The 16,499-nt window shown below is 44.0% G+C and overlaps 1 protein-coding gene across 12 annotated transcripts in view; it reads left to right on the top strand.

The window, feature by feature from the left end:
* Nucleotides 1-15,872, top strand: part of LOC109534373 (rap guanine nucleotide exchange factor 6) — a 30,156-nt gene extending 14,284 nt beyond the window's left edge. The window contains exons 1-20 of one of the 12 annotated variants that reach the window (XM_048669338.1): nt 6,723-7,189; nt 8,252-8,556; nt 8,636-8,737; nt 9,188-9,403; nt 9,458-9,671; nt 9,731-9,917; nt 9,978-10,756; nt 10,815-11,019; nt 11,070-11,211; nt 11,269-11,595; nt 11,648-11,873; nt 11,930-12,141; nt 12,207-12,453; nt 12,511-12,804; nt 12,918-13,085; nt 13,297-13,473; nt 13,838-13,969; nt 14,234-14,317; nt 14,457-14,591; nt 14,658-14,831. In XM_048669338.1, the coding sequence (XP_048525295.1) occupies nt 8,356-8,556; nt 8,636-8,737; nt 9,188-9,403; nt 9,458-9,671; nt 9,731-9,917; nt 9,978-10,756; nt 10,815-11,019; nt 11,070-11,211; nt 11,269-11,595; nt 11,648-11,873; nt 11,930-12,141; nt 12,207-12,453; nt 12,511-12,804; nt 12,918-13,085; nt 13,297-13,473; nt 13,838-13,969; nt 14,234-14,317; nt 14,457-14,591; nt 14,658-14,716 (4,107 nt within the window). In that variant the 5' untranslated portion in view covers nt 6,723-7,189; nt 8,252-8,355 and the 3' untranslated portion in view covers nt 14,717-14,831. The other 11 variants (XM_048669341.1, XM_048669332.1, XM_019900031.2 and 8 more) reach the window with 11 other exon arrangements.
* The last annotated feature ends 627 nt before the right edge of the window (nt 15,873-16,499 follow it).

Genomic DNA, 16,499 nt, shown 5'->3' with positions numbered 1-16,499 from the left:
GTAAAGATTTTTTGAACAAGGGCTAATAAATTTATTAGTAAATTTCATTGCAATGTCTCACTGAAAAATAAACTTCGAAGCAATCACCCGGTATAAACACTATTATTTTCGTCTATAATTAAGGACATGACTTCATAGAAGAAAACCGGTCCCACGAGTTCGAAAATTGTGTGAACAATGAAGATGATGGATGATGATTTTGCGCTCCCCAATCAACCAGCTAGTAGGAATTTACGTAATTGATAATAACTGGTGAAAGAAAAAGAGAACGAGTGAATGGAACCAAGCAGACTGTTAAGACGCAGCAATAAAATAAAAATCTCATTGGAAGGGTCCCACGCTGATAAATCCCAGCAACCTAGCCATTCATTGTTCCGAATCATGCACAGTTTGCCATTTTTCGTTATCAAATCGTCGAAATGCAGCTTGATATTGGCAAATATCGATATTAGAATGTTTACTTGATTGGGCACACCTTTGCGAAGGTCGTCGCTATTATTACCATACCAGAAAGAATATTTTCCTTTAACAACAACAGTAATAATATTAGTAAAGATAAACCTGTTTGGCCATGCATTGCATACTCTTAACGAATTTCCATAAAGTGAACAGAGAGAAAGGAAAACGGGTGGTGCGGTAACAAACGCTTTTGCGTTTGTAAATCCGGTTTATTCAATTATTTTGAGAGCTATGAGAAAAAAAGAGCGACAAATGGATCGGACTGATCGATGTGTGTCACAAAAATCGATTTACCACAAGTTTCTAGTGAAAGTGATCGTTGATCCGAGTCGCCGCAGGTACCACAATAATTTCTGGGTGCCAACTAAACACGAAAAACGACGGTCAATAGCGTGGAACTATTTTGCTTTGGGCGTTTACGCTGATCGATGCTTAACAAGAGCATAAGCTTTACTTTTGAGTGGTTCGAAGTATAATCAGACTTATAGATTTTCCTCATTTTAAGCTTGAAAACCTAGTGTATGCAGACAAGTGTTTGAAAATTCTTGACGATCAAACCAAAACTTGGCCCTTGTTTTTCGTAATTACTAGTGGATTGTTGATTTTTGTTCAAAACACTAAAAACACTTACAAGAACTAATCGAGCAAGTTCCAGCCAAATCCGACAACTCTCTGATTTTCCCAGAAGACGCAGAAACATGTAACTGCAAGCCCCGAGAAAACCAATCAAACCCTTGCACAAAGCGTTAAAATTCGAAATGCTGGCTTATTCTATTGATTTGGACTTGACACAACTAGTACAGGCATGGGTTTGGGTTGGAGGCGTTGTGGGCGTATATTTTGCCGATATTCATTTCAATACGATTCGTTCTGCTGCTCTCCGTGAACGTAATTCGATTGGCCGCTATAAGAAATTCGCCATAATTGTGGAAACCACTACAAAATTCACATGGATTTAATTGGCGAATGTCGATTTTGCCATAGATATTGGGAACCATTAGCCGATTAATAACCGGCGCATCCGCCTTTGTTCTAATAATGCGGGTACTTCAAGCCATAAAATATTTTGCATTGCATAAGAGCAATTAATATAAAGGCAGGATGGTATGGGCGAATCGTGATGGAACCTTGAAGGCCACACCTTGGAATTGACCATTCCCTAGGCTCGACTGTTCATATATAATAACAATTGCGTTTTCCGAGAATTTGCTAAACACCGTCAATGTTTAACTAGAGAAAACCGTTGCGGGAGAGAAAGTCCCGCACCAACAAAGAACAAACTCCATCCAACACACCTGTGCACAATTCAGCGCCAACTTCACGAAGAAAAAATGGAAACGACCTTGTGATTGATTAGCAATTCAATTGGGTATTTATTAATTCTTATTGGTTGGTTATCAATCGATAGGCCAGAATCGAACCTATAAATCCACTGGACAGCACCCATATGTCACGTGTTTGTTACATGCGAAACGTGTTGCGCAATTTCATAAATGATAGAAACAGGTGTGTTAGGCTGGACAGTTCAAGTGTGTCCCATTTGTTTTTTTTTTCTGGTTTGGTATAAATTATTTCCCATGTCAACTGGTTTAGCTGAATAATTCTTCAAAATCAGCCCAAATCTACCAAGGAAACGAAATTCTGAAGAGTCATAGAGAGAGGTTTGCTCGGTTTTATGCAACAAAAAGCGCGTTTCAATCTGCACTGGTTGGATCGTAATGAATTTTTGTACAACGGTGGGTAATTTTTTTCTTCCAATGACCAGGGAAACGAAACTGTGAGGATTTATGGAGGGAGATTCATAGAGTGAGGTTTGCTCTATCGGTTGCAGGGAAAAGCGCGTTTTAATATTCACTGGTTTGGTCGAAATGCATTTTTAAACAACGGCGGGAAAACTTTGTGTCGAAATTCATTGCCAGTGTCATTTTTGAAAATTCTCAATATTCAGCCCAAACCTCCAGGGAAGCGAAACTGTGAGGAATCAGAGAGTGAGGTTTGCTCTATCGATTGCAGGGAAAAGCGCGTTTTAATCTCCACTGGTTTGGTCGAAACGCATTTTTGAGCAACGGCGGAACAATGTACTCTCGAAATTCTATGCAAGTCTCATTTTGTAAAATTCTCAAAAATTCTCCCAAGCCGCCACGGAAACAAAACTTTGAGGAATCGTAGAGTGAGGTTTGTTCTATCTATTACGGCAAAAAGCGCACTTCAATCTCCAGTGGTTGAGTCGTAATAAAGTTTTGAACAACGGCGGATAAATTTATTCGTGAAATTTCTTGCAAGTCTCACTTTGAAAAATCCTCAAAATTCGGCCCAAACCTCCAGGGAAGCGAAACTGTGAGGAATCAGAGAGTGAGGTTTGCTTTATCGATTGCAGGAAAAAGCGCGTTTTGATCTCCACTTGTTTGGTCGAAACGAGTTTTTGAGCAGCGGCGGGAAAATGTACTCTCGAAATTCATTGCAAGTCCCATTTTGGAAAATTCTCAAAAATCCGCCCAATGCTCCACGAAACAAAACTTTGAGGAATCGTAGAGCGAGGTTGGCTCTATCTATTGGGGCTAAAAGCGCGCTTCAATCTCCAGTGGTTGAGTCGTAATAAATTTTTGAATAAGGGCGGTTAAATTTATTTGTGAAATTTCTTGCAAGTCTCACTTTGAAAAATTCTGAAAATTCAGCCCAAACCTCCAAGGACGCGAAACTGTGAGGAATCAGAGAGTGAGGTTTGCTCTATCTATTACGGCAAAAAGCGCACTTTAATCTCCAGTGGTTGAGTCGTAATAAATTTTTGAACAACGGCGGGTAAATTTATTCGAGAAATTTCTTGCAAGTCTCACTTTGAAAAATTCTCAAAATTCAGCCCAAACTGGATGCAAGACTGTGAGGAATCAGACAGTGGGGTTTGCTCTATCGATTGCAGGAAAAAGCGCGTTTTGATCTCCACTTGTTTGGTCGAAACAGATTTTTGAGCAACGGCGGGACAATGTACTCTTGAAATTCAGTGCAAGTCTCATTTCGGAAAATTCTCAACAATCCGCCCAAACCTCCACGGAAACGAGACTGTGAGGAATCGTAGAGTGAGGCTTGCTCTATCTGTTGCGGCAAAAAGCGCGCTTTAATCTCCACTGGTTTGATCGAAATGCAGAGTCTCAGACCGCTCTAAGTAAACCAAATTTTGCGACAACATAGAGTGAAGTTTGAACTATTTATTTTGAATATTTAGTCTGGAAGTGGCACTATTTCGAATATCGTTTACCTACTTCCGCTGCTGTTGGTTAGCGGAAGTGACGATAAAATCCGCTTCACACAAACTGTATCGTCACGCTGCGTTGCTGCGTTTCTGTTTGAGAAAAACCAGACGCAAAATTGGAGAAGGAAATAGGGGCCTACTCTGAGCCGCCTAAGAAAGCAATTTTCCATTGCGATGATTGAAACTTTTCCCAGTCCTACCGGCCCTCGACATCTGATACACTTCTGACGCCATTTGCATTAACAAATGCACAAGTGCTTTTTTCGGTGCATACATTTGCATTCGATTACACACCACATTTCGAGCATCTGGACATTCATTGACGCACTTTAAGACATGAATGGAACTTTATATCCGATAGAAAAATGCAGTTTCTTGCATGGGAACTGAACAAGCTCAAAGGCCAATTGGCATAAAATGTAATTTTCTTTTGTTTGTTTCAGCTTCGGGAAACGAACTGGCGGCAGTGCCCGCAGGCAGAACGAATGTTTCGTCTTGGAACCTTCGGAGATGATTGTCGTGAGTATTTTCTCTGTCTGTTTTTCTTTGACCTCTCTGTATATTAGGAGGCTTATTGCACAATAGTAATTATTCTAATATGGTTAGCAGTTCTTCAAAAAACGAAAGCTAATAAACGCCTTAATTAGTGTGGTAGTTAGCCTGTTAACAATGCGGGTGTTGCAAAAAAATCGTTGTCGGAACTACAGTGGAAACATCTTGGGGTCCAACGTTGTTAAAAGGTTTATAGGTAGTGTTATTATTATTATTGAAACCAATGGTAAATAGTGCGTAAACTTTATAAAATGATGTCCCAATCGAGCAGTTCAGTTCTTGGTCTAGCGGAATATTTGGCAATTATCAATAGTTGGGACACTTGTTGTGTATGCGCTTGTCGGCCTTCGGATAACCGAACATGTGGCTAATTATCCAGCAAGGCCGGGTTTACATTATTTGGAAAGTTTGGCAGAAAAGCGCTTCTATAGCCGGAAAAGAGGCAACTGCGATGAATAATCCGATGGCCAATTTTTCTTTTTCCGGCATTCTGAGTCAATTTTCCGCTCAAACCGCAATTAACCGCCATCCGATTCGCGCAATTGGTAACAGATAACTCGACAACATGATTAAACATGATAGCAGCTTCGATGAGTAATTTAAATATTTTTGAATCGACGCGTTTCCATTAAATCCCAAAGCCTCATTTCGTGCTGCGAGCAAATTCACCCACTCAATCCCAACAAGAGTAAATAAATTATCCAGGCGCTAAATTGGGTCAATCCAATTCTCGGATGCTGCCAACGCAAAATTAGGGGCGCTGGCAAACACCCCCAACCTTTCATCTTTCCAATTCACCTGCCGAAACGTGCAAAACGCTCAGAAAACCTTAAAAACAACACCTACTGCCGACAGGATGCTGTGGAAGATCAAAAGCAAACAGCCGTCGTTAAGGAAGTCGTTTCGTCTTTGGAACCACATTTTTCACTCATCTTTTATCTTATTTATGACTAAACATGTTGTTTCAGTTGTTGCCAAAGTGTAACATTGGATGAGCTGGGAAAAGGGATTTAAACAAACAGATGCACCCTCTATATAGGGATGATGTTTTTCTGGATAGCGCAAAGGAAACATGCGAAGAATCAAGCACCGTCCAGAATGGCAATGTTTTCGCCAGAATCCCGTTAAAAGGTGTACAGTTTGGAACGCAGCCGTCGGATTTTCATCTTGCAATCGACATGTTTATGTGCAAGAAGTCAACTGTTTCCATTAAGAAGCAACTAGTCCAACGCAAAACCGCATTTCCAGTTATTAAAGCAAAAACTTACCTTCAACAGTTTTCATTCGCGAACGTAGCCGATCGCATCTACCCGCTTGCTGTTTACAAGGCATTCCGGCCCCCTTAACTGGGAGTCGAATTGGAAATAAAGGCTTGGTGATCGGAAGTGTGTTTTTTCTCCTTAAGAGTTCGAGTTGGCACGGATAATCTGAAATTGAAGGAAAAAGCGGGTTAATTCGCGGTCATAAGACGTAGTATCTGAACTGTGGCTAATTGAAAATTTGTACATATACAATATCCAGGGAGAAAATATGATTGCAAACCCGCATTTTACACTTTTCCCGGTCGTTTTTTTGCCTAAAAATCGAATTAAAATTCATCGCGCACTTTTAATGTCAGTTTCTTTGCAGTATGTCAAAAATTTAACTCGTTTGACAGCAGTTTAAGTAGATTTGTCGCGGTTGCCACGATTAGACTTACATCTTAAAAACTCCGTCCAACCAAATCCAGAACCGCGACAAGTTTTGAGAGTAATTTGCCAAATTTAAGCTCCGTCTGAGTTCACTGGCTTTTAACATAAGCTCCACCCAGACGACAACTTGCACGCAAAAGCCCTTCAGTAAGGATTTTCTGTTGAATGTTGCAACAGTTTTGATCTTTTTTCTGCAATTTCAAAAAATTACAAACTCGCATTTTACACTTCCCGGTCGTTTTTTGCCTAAACATCGAATCTAAAATCCATCGCGCATATTTAATGTCAGTTTCTTTGCAGTATGTCAAAAATTTAACTCATTTGACAGCAGTTTAAGCAGATTTGTCGCGGTTGTCACGTTTAGACTTAATTCTTAAAAACTCCGTCCAACCAAATCCAGAACCGCGACAAGTTTTGAGGGTAATTTGCCAAATTTAAGCGCCGTCTGAGTTCACTGTTTTAACATAAACTCCACCCAGACGCCAACTTGCACGCAAAAGCCCTTCAGTAGGGATTTTCTGTTGAATGTTGCAACAACTTTGATCTTTTTTCTGCAATTTCAAAAAAAAAACAACGCGATCTAGACATAAAAGAACGTGTTTTTCCAATGCTCCGACGACCTTCTGCCTTGTTCGCCCCTAAAGCCCATAGAATTCCGAACAAAATACATGCACTAGGCCTTGTCTGTTCTATTTTTAAAATACCCCCAAAGATTAAAGATGTCGCCTGGAGAGGCTTCTGTTTCAGTTCAATGCATCTTGTTATCAGTCGGGTGCAGCAGTCGGTTGACAGTACAAGCACGAACCGCGTTTCGGTACCATCGATGGTGCTTTACTGTTGTTAGTTTCCGAACTGAAGAGGTTTTTTTCTAAGTGTTTTACTCCACCAATGAACTCCAATTAATCTCGCGAAGAAACATCGGTTAATTGTTGGCTTGATTTGTAATTCACCAAGGCGGAAACGCTTCCTTTTAATAATCATTTTTGTTGCCTTTTCATATCCAAACACACACACTCTGCTTCAGGCTTCAGTACTCTTAGCAGTGTTTCGGTTCGAGCGCATCGCGCTACTTCTACGGTACTAGAAAATTACGTTTGTCATGTAATAAGACTTTTTTGCCTGTTTGTGCTATAATTGGTGATTATTTGGATACACACACACACTCAAGTCTAGTGAAAGTGATTTTCCGATGGTTCGGTTTCTGTTGGAAAGTGAGAGTTGGATGTAACTGTGCGCCTAAGTAGTGTTCTTTTGCGTTTTTCTTCTTTTCTTCGTACTAATCATAGCAGGCAATGTGCGGCCGTGAACTTTAAAATTCCGCACTGTTGCACTAGAGCAGGTACCAACTTGATTTTTGCTCAGCATACGGAGCACACACAGTGGCCCAACTCCACAAAATTTCATTGAAATCCTGCCTCCCATCGAAGACTCAGACGTTTGCAAAACTCGCGATTGCCTATAAGCCCACTTATGCCACCGCAAACTTAAAAATTCCTATCTTTCACTCTAGAGCAGATACCAACTAGATTTTTGCTCAGTATATGGAGCAGACACAGTGGTCTAATTGTACAAAATATCATTGAAATGTCATAAATTCCAGAGAAAACTGATATTGAAACGGTTGCTTGATGAAAACAATAATTATTTCCAGTTTATATCTGGCATTCCATTGCGGATAGAAACAATCAAAATGGGTCACATGGTTCTTATCGAAGGAAGGAAACAGTGTGCAACGGCTTTGGTGCTCTTGTACTGTCGTTATCGCAATCATAGGCGTCTATTTACACTCAAAACATGTGGGTGTAAAAACCGTTTTTCTGATTAACGCCAGAAAAAATCTACCGAATCAGATCTGGACTGTATACCTACCTATATGGCTTCTCCTAAAAGTCTGCCCAATAGCGTCAGTTCGCACCTCATGTTTTTCAGACAATGAACAAACGTGTCGTCCTACAAGTCCGCACACCATTTACGGATCGGAATGAAAACATATCCTGTGTAACGAAACAATTGCAATGACGAGTTATTAACAAATTAATCAGTCGCATAAGCATGCGGTGATTGATTTTTCGGCAAGTCAAGGGGGGCCTGCTCTGGATGCGATTGTTCTGGAACCCGTTTAAAAGTTCACACGTTTTATCCAACAACAGTAGCCGCTTTTATTGTCAACACGGTTATATGGTTAGTTGTGATAAAGAGGCGGCTAATGTTGGTTGGGCGCCAGAAGACTATCTTTCCGGCTTATTTAACGATGATAAAATACAGTAGTAAATAGATACATGATCCGCGTGTCGGTTTACAGTTTAAACTTTAAAAGCCATATCGGATTCCACTTGGAATTGATGAATGAATCTTCTTCGTTAGCCAGACTGTGCATATGTTATAAATAAACAAACGGCAAAGACAATGTTGAAACACGCGCTAAGAACTTGCTACGATTGGGACATTAAGCCGGGCTTACGCAAAAGAGTGTCTCTAGGCGATTTATCGCTCAGACGCAAGTCGGGTACCTACGAAAACGTGCAGATCCTCAAGAAGTACCTGCGCCGCAGGAATTCCATATCCTGGCCAAATTCGGCCTGTCAGGAAATCGACGATATTGCCGAGGTATAATCTCGTCAACTGCTAATAATCGCTGCATCTGTGCAATTAATCGTCGTCATTCCTCATTCCTGATTTGTTCCAGATCGACTATCCAGACATTGATCAAGCTAGAAGAGTAGAAAACTCCCCTCTGATGGAACACCAGCAGCAGCACCGGCCAATCAGCATAATGTTTGACGACAATGTAAGTCACGATCGCATTCCTTATAATTGACGCAGGTAAAACCAAAAGTGTTAATTTTTTGTTTGCAAATCGCCACCTCAACCAACTGGTATTAATGATTAAAGCACACACGCGAAGTTGTTTTTGTCAAATAGTTGCGATTTTGCTCAATTCAATTGAACAGTGGCGTCTCGAACCTAATTTGAAGCCACAGAATCAAAACCCCAGTTAAATAAACCAAATAAACAGTGTTTTTGGAAAAAAATTGACCGTTTGGGGCTAGTAATCGTGCCCTGAATACGGCGCTGTGTTTTTCGACGGCAGGCCACCCACAATGCACCTGCCTATGTACGTTTTGCATGGGCAAGCTAACAAGCGACCGACAGGGCCGGCCTAAGCACAATCGCAATAACTGAAATAATGCAAAAGAGCCGCGTCTACTCGTTTTAAGACACCATCGATTTTTTCCAGTATGGTGGTCACCCGCACAACAATATCCCCCGACCGAGCCTCTACCACAAATGCTCCAGAGGATCTCATTCTTCGGATACGTCTTCCGCTTATAGTGGAAGCGACACCATGGCATCCACTCACTCCGAACTGGATGGCGATGAGCCCGACCTGTCTGGACTGGTCGAAAGCATTGTGGACAGCGACGAAGAGGATGATCTGGCCGAAAGCATGGACGTAAGTGGCGCGTCCAGCACCATTTCCAGCTCTAAACAACCGGTTGCATTGCAGAGCCTGACAGTGAGGGATAGAGTCCGAGACTGCCTAGAGAAGGAGCCATCCGAGCGAACCGAAGACGACATAGAGGCCTTGCTGGAGTTCACGCAACATTTGAAGGCCTTCACCAACATGACTCTGGCAGTACGAAGAGCTCTGTGCGCCGTCATGGTGTTTGCCGTGGTGGAAAAAGCCGGCACTATAGTGATGAATGACGGAGAGGAATTAGGTAGCAACCAGCTCCCAACGGGAATCTGATGAAAATTAACCGAGCTTCTAATGTTGCAGATTCCTGGTCGGTTTTGGTGAATGGTTGCGTGGAAGTGGTGATTTCGGGCGAAGACAACCAAACGTTGACGATGGGCGACGCGTTTGGTATTCTGCCCACCATGGACAAGCTCTACCATAAGGGCACGATGATTACGAAATGCGACGACTGCCAGTTTGTGTGCATCAAACAATCTGATTACTACATGTAAGCATGCGTCGGTTGTCCGTATGCGGCTTGGAGTTTGGGAATTGAACTTTTCTTTAGAATCCTGCATCAAGGCGAGGAAAACACCCGAAGACACGAAGACGACGGCAACCTGGTGATGGTGACTGAAATGAGAGGATCGTTGGAATCCGGCTCGAATAGACGAGGGTATGTGGTGATCCGCGCCACCCCTGAGCGATTAATGCACCAGCTGATCGAAGAAAACTCCCTGACCGATCCCACCTATGTGGAAGATTTCCTGCTCACGCACCGAGTGTTCACCCCTAGTCCCCTCTACATAGCCAATCAACTGCTGGAGTGGTTCAAAGAGCAAGAAGTGCGCGATCGGGTGACCCGAGTGGTTCTGCTGTGGGTCAACAACCACTTTACCGACTTCGAGACTGATCCAGATATGATCGAGTTTCTGGAAACGTTCGAACAAGGCCTGGAAGACGAGCACATGGCCGGCCAGCTTCGGCTACTCAACATCGCTTGCAATGCAAAGGCGCGCATTAGGAACGTAGTACTGGCCAGACCCAACAGGGACGAGCCGCTAAGCTTTCAGATTCTGGGCGGGTTTGAGCGGAACTTCGGCATTTTCATCTCCAAAGTGGACAAGAAGTCCAAAGCGGAGGAAATCGGTCTGAAACGCGGCGACCAAATTCTCGAAGTAAACGGGCAGAGTTTCGAGCATGTTTCGCATGCCAAAGCCTTGGAAATATTGCGCGGCACCACCCATTTGAGCATCACCATCAAGTCCAATCTGCTCCATTTCAAGGAGATGTTGAACACGCCCGATAATTCGCCCAGGCCCCGAAGCAGAAAAGTGTCCGAAATAGGTACAGAGTTGCAACAATAATCCCAATTGCTGAGTGAAGGTTTTTTTGAAAATTTTAGCCAAAATCCAACACGACCCCCGAGCGCGGCTCTCAAGCGTGGAAGGGAGCATGCTCTTAGGGCATGACACGCCCTGCTCCCAGCCAGTCACCATTAACAGTCCTCAGAAAGAGGTGAAGAAGCCCATGTTTTCCACCATGGGTCCCAAACGCAGGCTGCAAAAGGCCCTGATGAAAATGAACATTTTACCCAAGAATATCATAAAGTAAGTCGGACTCAGCTGCGAAATGATCGCGGTTTAACAAATGCTTCTAGCATGGGCGCGGATCAAGTGGACAACTTCAACCCGCCCTCCAATTTAACCAGCAACATCTACCAATCGCAAAGCAATCCAGATCTGATGTCCATCTGCTATGACGATCTACGCTGCACTGATTACCCGGAACATGTGTTGAAGGCAAGTATTTCGCACTTGGATTTTGCTCAGAGGGCGCTAATGGGGGCCGCTTTGTAGGTTTACAAGCCGGATCAAAGCTACAAGTACCTGCTAATCCACAAGGAAACCACCGCTCATGAAGTGGTAATGCTGGCGCTGCAGGAGTTCGGCATGACTGATCCCAGTTCCAACTTCAGCCTATGCGAGGTGTCGGTTACGGACACGCAAACGATCAAGCAGCGCCGGCTTCCGGATCAGCTTCAGAACCTGGCTGAGCGCATCGGGCTCAGCAGCCGATACTACCTGAAAACCAATGGAATTACCGAGACTTTAGTACCTGACGAGTTGGCTCCCGAGCTGGTTAGAGAGAGCGCTGTGCATTTCCTACAACTGAACGCTGTTGAGGTAAAACTGTGCAATCCACTAAAAACCCCGGTCTCAAAGTGGTTGTTTTCAGGTGGCCATCCAACTAACCCTGCAAGACTTCAGCATATTCCGCCAAATCGAACCCACAGAATACATAGACGACCTGTTCCAGCTGAAGTCGCGCTATGGCACGCCGATGCTGGACCAGTTTGAGACCCTGGTCAATAAGGAGATGTTTTGGGTGGTCAGCGAAGTGTGCTCCGAACAGAACCCAGTGCGGCGCATGAAGATTATCAAGCAGTTCATCAAAGTGGCCCGTAAGTGCTTCGGAGGCTGTAGGTGTCACGTAAAGTTCACGTTGCGGCGTTTAAAGGGCAATGCAAGGAGTGCAAGAACTTCAACTCCATGTTTGCAATCGTGAGCGGATTGGGGCATGGGGCGGTGACGCGACTGCGACAAACTTGGGACAAACTGCCCAGCAAATATCAGCGAATTTTCAACGATTTGCAACAGCTGATGGACCCGTCGCGGAACATGAGCAAATATCGGCAGCTGGTCAGCGCTGAACAGACTCAGCCACCGATTGTAAGTGACTGGGGGGACGCAGACGATCGTGTGGGTTTTCACGCTTTTCCTATTTTCACCTGCAGATCCCGTTCTACCCAGTGGTGAAGAAGGACCTGACATTCATCCACGATGGCAACGACTCGCACTTGGAAGGCTTGGTGAACTTTGAGAAGCTCCGAATGATCGCCAAAGAGGTGCGTTCGTTGAGCAACATGTGCAGCAGCCCATACGATCTGCTCACGATGCTGGAACTGGGTGGGCAGCCCGCTAGCAACGCCATGGTGGCCTTGAACCAGATGACCACCGCCTCCTCTCAATACCACACTCAAGGTTTGTTTTGGTTTGTCTCCCGCATATCCCCGGATGAAGATTCATGTGGAACTTTAGGCCAAGCCACGGTGAAGCGTCGCAAAAAGTCAACTGCCGCGCCCAACCCCAAGAAGATGTTCGAAGAGTCGCAAATGGTGCGCCGAGTGAAGGCCTACCTGAACAACCTCCATGTGGAGACCGACGAGAAGCGGCTGCACGAGATGTCGGCGGAGTGTGAAGGCGCCGCCACTACCAGCGGCGGGTTTTCGGGGCCGGGCAGCCAACGGGGCAAAAGACACGCTTCGCCCGCACCCTCTACAACTAGCAGCACGAGCAGCGCGAGCGATGAGCGCAAACCTACGGCAAAATTCGGTAGGCCTCCCTTCTTAATCTGCCGCTACCCATCAACAATCAGCCTTAACCACTAATAGGAGTCACGTAGTTTTGTCCAAATTAACACCAGTTTTTTTCTGCGTCATTAATAGTGTTAAATCAACTTAAATCAGGTTCGGCCTCACCTCAGGCGGTTCGCAAACTGCTGGCCTTGTCCGAGACGGCTAAAGCCAGGCCGCATCAGCCTCGTCAACCCGCGACTCACGGTGTGCCCATTAACCAACCTAGTCCTGCTGTTAGGAGAGCTCCTAGCGCCACAGGTAACTAACCTTATTAATAAGTGCATTGCTAACCTTGTTGGACATCCATCATCCAATTGGCGATGAGCTGGAACTGGCGACAAGTTGTCCAGTCAACGATGCCCAAAAGTGCTCGCATTACTCTGCATGACAGTACATTTTCCACGCATCTCATCAAGCTGGAACAAATAACAATTGAGGGTTTTTGCTAACACCTAAATGTTGTCAACAGGAAGTTACTCGAGCTACGGATCGCACAGCTCCAGCAGCTCCGGAACCGGAGGCAGAGCGATGCATGAGCGCTCCCACTCCGACACGCCAACCCCCCTCCCATCGGTGGCTCTGTCTGCTGAGAGCAGCAGCGTGACATCGCTCAGTAACTTGCCCTTGCGCAAGACTCTGACCTCAGGTGAGTGGCTCTAAATCCCGTGTTTTGATGCCTGAGTTCAATGGATTTCATATAGAGCTGTGACATGGAGTTGACAGTCCTTGCGTGGCTGATTGGATGTTGTCTGACGAAACGTTTGCCGCATTGGGTCTATTTGTTTTCTTTTGCGATGTCAGAAGGCGCCCAATGACAGTCTAGTCCTCTTTGCTCCGTCTTTAGTCATTTAGCGCAGGCGATGTCAACTCGCCCACTGTCTCACTTGGCAGGCTGTGGGTTTGACATTGCTCTTCTGACACGCTCCTAAGCTTAAAGGGGTTGAAATCGCACCAAAACCCGCTGTTTCTTCTTCCGCTCGCACTCTATGGTGGCATGTCTTTCTCTATAGGATCGGTCACGTCTTCCGACTCGGGGCACAGTACCATAAGTCAGATTACCACGGGATCGATGGGGGATTGCCATCCCTACCCTGCAGCACGTTGCCCCAGCCCCTCTAGGCAGTCCAACCTACTACCAGCAGGTATGTGTAACGGCTTAGGCTATAGCGCTTTTGTGTGCGACCACCACTGAAAAACTGGGGAAGTTCCGTTTTATGCTTAGTGAAGGGGCTAAACTAAAACCAAAGACTAACAAGAGGTTGCACTGAGGCAGGACAAAAATCCCTCTTATTACTCTTTGCTAAAACCCTGTGTATACAAAACGAAAAATAATTGGGCATGTCATGCTTAAAACCAATGCTCAACATCAATGTTTCAATGGTGTTTGTTGTTATCAATGGTGATAGGCTGGTGTTCGCGACCTGGTGCTATTCCGCCTTGTCCTCATGCTGTGGCCGTGTTGCCTCCCTTGCCTCATGCTTTGCGCAATGGTAAGTGTTTCTCCTGCTTGACCTTCCGCTTAGACGCTTCGTGGCGTGAAAACTTGGCAGTTTGCCTCTATGCTTGCCAATGCATGCGCTCATCGACCGACAGTAGTACTGGGTTTGAGTTGCAAACTGTGTTTTACAGGAGCGAATAGAAGACAGCCTCCGTCGTATAGCGTGGCCGCCCATATGGCGCGGCTTCACCGACTAGGGAGGGCTCATTCTCATGAAGGCGTTACCCAAGGTTACCACTTCCATACGGATCCGGATACTGATCAGGGTAGGTGTTGGTGATGGCTTCGACAGAAGACATCCTGAACAGGAACAAATGTTGTGTTTTGTTTAGGTGACGACGAACTTACTGACTCCTCACTTGACTCTGACACCGTCATTATTATGGTGTAACGACCACTACTTATTTAAGCGACTCACTTGACGGCTTGAACCGACTGACTTGAGTAGTCCATAGGTCCCCCTAGAGGTTCTATTGAGAACTAATGTTTTTTGTTCTTGTTGTTGTTGACAGATGACGAAGAGACTCAAGTGTCAGCTGTCTAATACTCAAATTACCCTCTGGCACCTGGATAAGTCCCACATGCAGTCATCGTTTTAAGGTACTGGGACTAACATTAAATGGCATCACTAAAGTTTCTTGGCGCATTTAATGGTTCTCCCCGCGTCTGGTACCTGATTAGAAGCTAGTTAAGTTCTATTCTACCATAGATCTGTCATATATTTATAAAACTGCAATGTCTATGGATCTTTTATCATTTTGTACATATTTTGATAGGTTTAGTTCTAAGGCTCCTTGGAGAACGCTACTGATTAGCACCGTTTTCTGTTTAATCAGTATTTTGACTCTCTCAAATGTTTTTTTTACATAATTGCCATATTTCTAAGTAAGTTGCCTGAAGTCGACCGTCTTGAAAACTAATGTAGTGCAAACCCCAAAGTGACAAGGTTTACATTTGAATATTATAATACTATCTAATCATTCCATGTAAATACTATGTATTCTCTATGACATATCCTGTTGATCTTGAACTGTATCCCGAACACTCAGTATTAGAACTTGTCAAAAGATTGAATTCCATTGTTTTGGCAACTAGATTTTCCCATGATTGCTGGTTCATATGATAATCCCTTCATTGACTGATATTTAACTGTCTTTCGTCTAACTCCATCCTACTAATAAGCCTGTCAAGAACGCAGTCATTGCAATTGATTACGATGTGGAATAGGGTGGCAATGACTAGAGTGAACTTTTATGTCAACGTTTTATACCTAAGAAGAATAGAAGATTTTTGTGTTGCAATTCTCATAGGTTAATGTGATCGAACTAGTCTCGCTCGTTTTCTTTCATCCAGGCGCAACTCTTTGCCAACCAAAGAGTTCCGCCACTGGATGCTCTTCTCAAATGATATTATGTATAATTGCGTTTTGTTTTTAAGATATATGTAATATATGTACAAACTTGATTCCAATCACACATTATAAATGGCTATATAGAGATGTAATTTTATTATGCCAGATATAATTTTAAATAAATTATTATAAATTATATTGTGGATTTACTTATTATACTAAGTCGCCTAAACCAAACTCTCCCCAGTTTAACTAGGGAAATCTACAGGAATTAAGCCCCAAATATAGCATGCTATCGAGAATATCGGTGCAAGGCTGTGCATAGCGTGTTCCACTAGCATTTATTGTCGGAATCCCGCACAAAAAGACAACGACCGAGATTATAAAGGCTTCTACTCCTCGATGCGTTACAGTATCAAAACAGCCATGTACAGCACAGGGGCCAGTGGCACGAAAAAACAAAAACCCTCCGCTAGCTACCTAGTGAGACCCAAATTGGGGGCTTTGAGGTCTTTGTACTCCACCAGGCCTTTATCGGCTCTATCCAATGAAAAGCGCAAAAAACCCAAGTAAGTACAAGAGCAACTTAACGATAAAGGCGTAAGTCACCTTTCCCGGCGTTTCGATTATTCCTCCACTCTGAAGATGTAAGCCGCTCGCACTTGCCATCAGTTTCACCAATTTAATTTCTCGAGAGATAGTTTTGCGCGGCTTAAAAATTGCTTAAAACTGGTGAGTTTTTCGTCTAAAAGCCCTAAAAACTAACCAGTTTAACTCTAAATGAGCCTGATTGTTGACGGCAATTTTTTATCCACAAACATTC

This window comes from Dendroctonus ponderosae, unplaced genomic scaffold (genome assembly GCF_020466585.1).
Source record: "Dendroctonus ponderosae isolate FM_Combo_2020 unplaced genomic scaffold, Dpon_F_20191213v2 Dpon_F_20191213_8, whole genome shotgun sequence".
Classification (NCBI taxonomy): domain Eukaryota; kingdom Metazoa; phylum Arthropoda; class Insecta; order Coleoptera; family Curculionidae; genus Dendroctonus; species Dendroctonus ponderosae.
Note: the sequence above shows the minus strand (reverse complement) of the source record. Positions and strands in the feature narration are given on the sequence as shown.